The sequence below is a fragment of the Podarcis tiliguerta genome, assembly GCF_965153285.1.
Source record: "Podarcis tiliguerta genome assembly, chromosome: 10".
Taxonomy (NCBI): domain Eukaryota; kingdom Metazoa; phylum Chordata; class Lepidosauria; order Squamata; family Lacertidae; genus Podarcis; species Podarcis tiliguerta.
In genome coordinates this window covers 43,992,441-44,000,007 of record NC_139543.1, presented here as the reverse complement: position 1 = coordinate 44,000,007, position 7,567 = coordinate 43,992,441, and the positions used below count along the sequence as shown (strand labels likewise).

The 7,567-nt window shown below is 40.6% G+C and overlaps 1 protein-coding gene across 2 annotated transcripts; it reads left to right on the top strand.

Annotated features, from left to right (window-relative positions):
* Positions 1–15: 15 nt before the first annotated feature.
* RBX1 (ring-box 1) lies at positions 16–6,576 on the top strand (the record flags this gene model as incomplete). Of its 2 annotated transcripts, XM_083400878.1 has the most annotated exons (5): positions 16–146; positions 991–1,069; positions 2,695–2,765; positions 5,008–5,093; positions 6,393–6,576. In XM_083400878.1, the coding sequence occupies exons 1-5, from the start codon at positions 69–71 to the stop codon at positions 6,403–6,405; spliced, it is 327 nt and encodes a 108-aa protein (XP_083257004.1). In that variant the 5' UTR covers positions 16–68. The 2 variants fall into 2 exon arrangements, with proteins under 2 accessions (XP_083257004.1, XP_083257003.1); XM_083400877.1 differs by lacking the exon at positions 6,393–6,576 and having other exon boundaries at positions 5,008–5,097.
* Between the last annotated feature and the right edge of the window lie 991 nt (positions 6,577–7,567).

Sequence of the window (7,567 nt, the reverse complement as noted above, 5' to 3'; positions counted from 1 at the left end):
GCGCGGCTTCGTTCCCAAGTCCCGCGCAGGCGCGCTGATAGCATTCTGCCGGGACTGGCTTATCCAAAATGGCTGCCGCGATGGATGTGGACACACCGAGTGGGACCAATAGTGGTGCCGGCAAGAAGCGCTTTGAAGTAAAGAAGGTGAGGGGGCTGTGACGGCCGCCGGGACTCGGGGCCGCGTCAACGGAGAGAGTATTGGTGGCAGGGGCTAGGCCTCATTCTCGCCCGAGACCGGTTTCTCTCCTTTCCTTTTAACGTACTGTATGGGGGGGAAGGCGTGTGAGGGAGGCCCTGCGAGCGACGAGGGTCGCTTTTGGCCCAAGGGCCGAAAGAGGGTTTGTAACAGAAGAAAGCGAGCGCCGGCAGTAAACAGGTGGGTTGTTGTTATCACCTGGTGGCACAGGGAGGCCTAGTTTCCGTGAACTCTACTCGCAAGTCCCATTTGAGAGGGAGCTGTCGTTACTGACCCTTCTCTTCTCTTTGACTTGAGCTACACGTAGTGGAGTAAGTCAACCTTGTGGGGAGGGGGTATGGCGGGATACGCATCTTTATTTTGAAGTTACCAGAGTCATGGAGGAAGTGATGAAAACGCCAGGAAACTGGCTCTTCTATAACTCGGTTATAGTTCACGCCATTGAATAGTTAGCTAGTTCCTAATCTATTTAGTACTAGTTAGTGTAGTTAAAAAGGTAATTATAACACTTCTGGTTCATAAAAGTGGCAGGAGCAAGTTAAACTTGTCATTATGAAGTGTGGCTTACTGTCACTTTACCCAGTTTTGAGATCCGCAGTTATATATGTGAAACCCCCTGTCTCAGTTATAGGGATTACTGCACACAAAAAATCTAGTGATAATTCTGTTGCTAATTCTATGGATGAAAAGTTAATATTTGAATCGGGAGGAATGATTGCAAGGAATGGAGAAAGTCATTTCATTCAAAAATTATTGGTATGCATTTCAGATAAATGTCTTTTATTCTTGTAGTGGAATGCAGTTGCACTCTGGGCTTGGGACATTGTGGTTGACAACTGTGCCATTTGCAGAAACCATATTATGGATCTGTGTAAGTACCTATAGATAGAGGTAGGAGGTAAGCAGTATAACTATGTATGGGCAGGTTCATGGCAAAGTGAATGGAAGTGATGACGGAAATAACTTTGCAGCTGCCCCAGTGACTCTTGATGAATTGTGATGTTAAGTTACAGAGATGGAGTTATGGCAGCAATTACAATTACAACTACATTTGCAATGTAAATTTAAACTAATTGTACTTGTTTCCTCCTAGGAACTCTATTTATTGTGGTGTCATAGGCTTCAGAACTCTCTTCTTTATCCCCAGACCCTCACTGAACTGAACTTCCTTACGTAGTAGCAAAAACCATGACTTCAGAAAAGAAAATATGGTTATAAAATTAATTTAGCCTCTTAGATCTTATAGAAATACCATTCTGGTATGTTAACCGTTGAGTGGTATAGAAATTCCTATAAATAAATCATTAAATTTTAAATCAAGCTCTTCCCCTATTTGAATGGTCTTTGTATACTATAGTGCTTGATTTGATAACAAGTGGCTTCTGTGTCTAGGACAGGGGTCGGCAAAGTTTTTGTGGCTTGGACCGGTTCATGGTCCCGCAGACGCTGCGGTGGGCCAGAGTGTGTGTGCGCGTGCATGCATGTGCAAACACTATTTCCAGCGCTCCTTCTGGCACGGAGGAGGTGTGCGCAGCTTCCCATTGGCTGCAGGAGCTTCCTGCAGCCATTGAAAGCTGGCCAGCGTCGCAGAAGGTGGTCCCTCTCTTCTCCGCGCTGGTTTAATGCGGCGCACGGGAGCCGACTGAGCGGGCAGCGGAGTCCATGGTCCGGTTAAACGACCCCTATGGGCCGCTTGTGGCCCATGTGCCTTAGTTTGCCAACCCCTGGTCTAGGAGAATCCTCTCTGTATCAGACTAAACGTTTCCCATAAACTTGAGAAGCAACCTAACATGGATGCTGATGTGTGAGGTTAGGTGTGTCTATTCACTCCAGTGGGCTCATGCTGCATATGACTAATACTGGATACAACCCTGTGCCTCCAATAATGCTCAACTCATTTTAGACCCATCACAGCTAGTGAGGGTGAGAGATTGTGCTTTGCTACCTTACAGTAGCCTAGTGGAGGACAACTTTATTCCCCAACCTGTGCTGAGCTCACAAGCCCATTCCAGTCCCAGCAGTTGTGGAGGAAGGGAATCTGTTCACCCCACTGTGGCGGACAGTGGGAAAACTTATATCATTTACTGCATACTTAGTTGACTGGCTTTTATAAATTTGTCATGCTGCAGCCATTTCTGTCATGATATAACAAAGATGGAAATTCAAGAGTTTATCTTAATGGGCTTATTGGACTTATTTAAATTGAATGTTCTGTTGTAATTTGGATTGGATTGTATGTTTTCAATATTCACTGATGAAGCTGCATATTAATGTGTGCCTCCTTGGAAAGGCTTCAGTCTTGAAAGGTACCCTAGAAATAATTGAATGAATAAAAAATGTGATACTGAACTTCCCTTGTCAATGTACAGTACTGCTGCCTCTTTTCTGATGTTCTAAAATACCCACATTTGACCGACAACTTACATTGTTTTTCATCTACTAGAGTCACTTGCTATGAATCATGTTAATTCATGTGCACAAATCTTGTTCTCACAGGCATAGAATGTCAAGCTAACCAAGCATCAGCTACCTCCGAAGAATGCACTGTTGCATGGGGTGTCTGCAATGTAAGGATTCTATTCTTCAACTATAACAAAGGCTGACTCTATTCTACTTTCATATCAGTCTAGGAAATTACCTAGAAATATATTTCATCAAGAAGTAAAGTTTATGGTATCAAAGTCATGGAGACTTTGAGAAAGCAAGGGTCAAATGAAATACAAGGCTGAGATGTAAAACAGTAGATAGGGATAGAAGGAAAATAAGAATGAAGAGGGCACATGCACCCTGTCCTCCTTAACTGTCTTTGCAGGAAGGTAATTGGCATTGCTTCTCAAACAATTATGACCTGCAAATTGATCAATCATCACAAAATACATAATGGCTTAACTTACCTGATCCACTTAGATTGTATTTTTAATCGTCAGGAATGAGTTCCCACACTTACATAGGCAAAATGGCAGCACCCATACATAAGAGGGAAGTATCAGCCAACTCAGGACAGGAGAACCATGAGGTTTGCAGAAGTACTGGAAATCTTTACAAGAAGGAACCAGTATAGTCCATTGAGGACTGGGCATGCTCAATGGGCATGGGATTATGGCTGAAAACAACAGAAAACTATGTCAGAGGAAGAATAGAATAGAGTCGCTGGAAAGGAGGAGGGAGTAAGGGACAGATATAAGAAGGGCGATGAGAACAGTCATTGCCTGGATAGGTAATTTCCTGGTTCACAGATGTCCCAGTGTATGGAAATGAAAGCTGCCAATAGAAATAAATGGTGAAAGCCAAGATTTTAAAGGTACTGGGATTGGGCACAAGTGTGTCTACTCCACCACCACCTCCAAAATGCAAAAGTTAACAGCAAAGAGTTCCTGCTTTTTATAACTCAGTTCTTTTTTAGTATGAAACATTTTTAAAAATCCAAAGTCAATGTAGTTCATTGTGCTCATGTTACTGACTGGAATAACCTGTAGACAGGGGAAAGTGGTTTATAATGGCTCTGAAGTGCAATTCACATTGAATGCTACAGTTCAGTGACTTCCAGCAAGCCTGCAATGGTATCCAGTCATATGGGACTCCTATTGCACATATAGTTTTACCCCCACAATATCCTCACATTACAGGATAGACTGAATATAGTAATCAGTGGCCCTGCTGTATCATACCTCTACTGCAGATCAGAAGGCTGTGCTTAAAGAGGGTAGCTTTCCAAACTCCGCAGTGTGATCTACTGTTACTATTGCAGGTCAGAAATGAAGCTGCACTGGTTTGAATTCCCAGAGGAAAAACATTTTATCTACCAGCTTCCAGCAATGGCCAATCTGTTTAAGTGTTATCAGACCACTTATTTGCATGAAGAAGCCTTATGCTCTTTTGACTTGCATGCAGACTGGTTGCACTTTAAAATTACTTATACTATATATGAAGTTAGAGCAGGGAATCTTGTCCTTTGATGCTAGTTTTTGATTTTTTCACCCTCTTCCACGCACACGCACAAGACATTTTATTATGGGGCCCTACTTCTTATAAATTTCACATGGAAGAAGCCCAAATTATGTACATACATTGCAATTTTTTAAGAACTTCAAAGTTTTTTGGAAGGCCATAATCTCCAAAGCAACTCTTAAAGAGTACATGAGGGAACCAGTTGCTCAGATACAGCTTTCTTTATCATTTTCATTGCTGCTGTTTCAGTTATGAGGAAAGCAGATGCTCTGTTTTAAAAGCAGCTTGCCTTGTTGACTGTGAAACCTGAAGCATTGAAAACTGCAAAGAAGGTTCTGTTTGTGCGTGTTCCCATACATATGCTAAAATACCTACTCTAGCTTACAGAAAAGTGGTAAAACGTAAAAAGAATAGAATTAAAAGTAAGTAGATTCATATGACGGAACAAAAACTTATGACTATGAGGAGAGAAGGGTAGATGTAATGTAGGTTACATTTTGTCTGTTTTCACTGTGAAAGCCTTTCTCAGCCCCTTTCTGTTTCCCATCTTTTTTTAAGTCATTCTTTGTTGTTATTTTAAAGCTGCTTTAAGGTAGCCCAAAATTCTGTTGTGTTCAGCAAGCACAAGCTTGTACAGAAAACCAATGTAGTATTTTCCTTTGTGACTAGTTAACATTTATAAATTCCTCTGGTTATTTATATAGTTGTGCTCACTGAAACTGTGTCACATTCTACAGTTCTGGATGTTGAGCGTTTTCTGCGCTCTGCTGTTATCTCATCATTTCCTAATATAACTTACTAAATTGCAGTGCACCCAGATTGCAGCATGCTGTTTGACTAATTTGGGCTTTCTTTTTTCAGCATGCTTTCCACTTCCATTGTATCTCTCGTTGGCTTAAGACTCGGCAGGTGTGTCCATTAGACAATCGAGAATGGGAATTCCAGAAGTAAGTATCTTATGCCTTTTGTTAGCAAGGGGAGTAGAGTTAAGCATCCATGCTATACCCCTTAATTCAAAACAGGCATTCTCAATGTAGTTACAGCTCACCTTGAATCTGAAACAGGAATTTCTGCCTCCCACCACTGCATCTGCCTTACAAAGATGTAGGTGAACAAGTGCAAGTTAGCATAGTTCTTAATATCCCTTTAGACAACAGAGAAAGGTGGCATTGAATGAAAGCATAGTTTACATCGCATTGCATGAGTAGTTTGGGTTTTCAAATCCATTTAAATTGGGCTTCCCTTCTACCAAGGGATCTGTTCAGTGTTCCCTTTTTTTTAAGACACGCTGTTGTTGATCAAGTATATTTTAATAGAAAACTTGGCATGTTGAGCACTGATTTGCTATGAAGAACCAAAGAGCAGCATTAGATTACTGGTCTCTGTCTTAAAGTTCTGACTAGGTTAGCTGGACCTATTACTATTTCTGGCCAAAAGCATGTTATATTAGGTGACATGTGTAAGCTCACTGCTTGTAGTAAGAAGCATGTGGAATTTGTGTAATATCAGGAAATTGTCCACTTTGTCTATGTTACAGTTAACATAACATAACATTTGTGCATTACACAAATACTTATATATAAGGTAGGCTTCGCCTATTAAACATTGCCCCCTAAGCACTTTGAGATATGAATTAATAAGACTGAATCATCTCTTCACTCTGCAAAAGTGACAGGTAAATATAGTTCTGGAGAAGAGTGTTTGCTTGGTAGAGCTGTGGTGGCAAACCTATGGCCCTCTAGCAGTTGTACTCCAGTTCCCATCAGCTCCAGCCGGTATGACTAATGGTCAAGGATGATGGAAGTTGTAGTCCAGCAATATATGGAAGACCAGAGGTTCCCTAGCCCTATGCTAGAGGATATGTGTAGGTCTGCTACACATTTAAATTCTGAGATATGCCCTGTGCGCATACATACACACCCACCCACCCTGATTATATGTTGGGTCAGTTGCAATAGACAATTACCAGATGTGATAGGGGTATGATGTCTGTTTCCTACTAATTCATTGCTTTTTAAATCTGATCACCATCTTTGTAATAGCAGAATAACCAGCCTGTACAGATTAAGTGAACTTAAAGGTGGTATGGGCACATCTCTAACATGTTATCTAGACCCGATGGTCTCCAGATTTGCAGATAGCATTCCATAGATCCTACAGCTAGCCAACTTCAGAGTGTATTTAAAAGCTGATTATGTACTGATAACTGTGGCTGAGTTCTAAAACGAGAATAAATTTCTTTCTAGGTATGGGCACTAGTAGGAGAGAGAAGACCACCAGTTTTATTGTTCTGTCTTCAGATAAGCCTTTCGTCTTTCAAGCAGGTTGATGAAGTCTGTGTAACTTAATAGACATTTACCTTGCTCTTTGTTTTCACTTTAAAATAGTTATTGTGAATAGTAATAAACATGTTTGTCTCCTGTCAGATAATGTTATTCCTTGAGTTTACAAAGTCAAATGAAGAAAGTTCTCATAGTTACTTTCATGTTTTGATTTTTTTGAATTTACACATACATGTACCTTTATAAGACAGTAAAATCTGCAATGCATTTTGGTAAAAATTTCGTTTAGGACATTCTCTTCAAAAGTAGTTGCCTTTATTGAGAAATTGTCTTGAGAAGTGCCCCTGAAGAAGACTTAACCAGAAAAGGTTGGGGATGTCATTATGTTATACAAATGTTTCATTATTTTGTAAAAAAGCATATCTATATATCATTTTGAAGCACTGGCGCTGCTTTTGCTTCAGCCAAAAATGACTGCATATACTTCCAGAGGTGGACTGTTCTAATTAAGAAAGTTATCTGAACTTTTGAACCCAGAAAGAAATTTCACTGTAAAGCTATGTGAACGTTGGTTTTTCTTGTGCCTTTTTATTGATTTAACAGTGGCAGGGACATAGCACTCTTTAGAAGAGAAATAAACGTTTTCTCTTGCATTTTTCAATCCAGCATTAGCAGGGATATTTCATTACTTCAACTTCCAGTTGAAGATGACAACAAGTAAGGCAGCTTGCCCTTGAGCTTCTATGGTCTGCTTTCATTTGGTTTTGTTTTGAATAGTTTTAAAGTCAGTTGGCTCAGCTGTCAATGTTAATTGCAACATAAAGGCAAGGAGCATATCTGTTTTATCTGTTTTAATTTTACTTTTACGTGGGCTTAAAAACCATATATTTTAATTGGATGACAGATGCTGGGAGAGAGCAGCTGTTTTGACTCAGCTGATAAGGAAAGACTAGAAGCTCATCTCCACCAAAGGAGACTCTCTGCAGTTTTAACAGTCTTAATACGGTTACCACATGAGCACAGTCCCATAGTATTTCAGATAAGTTGTCTGGAACTCCACTGCAAAATTTAGTCCAGAAATCTGTGCTGGACTCTTGTCAGTCAGCAGCTGGAGCAATGGATTATATGGGTAAAAATTG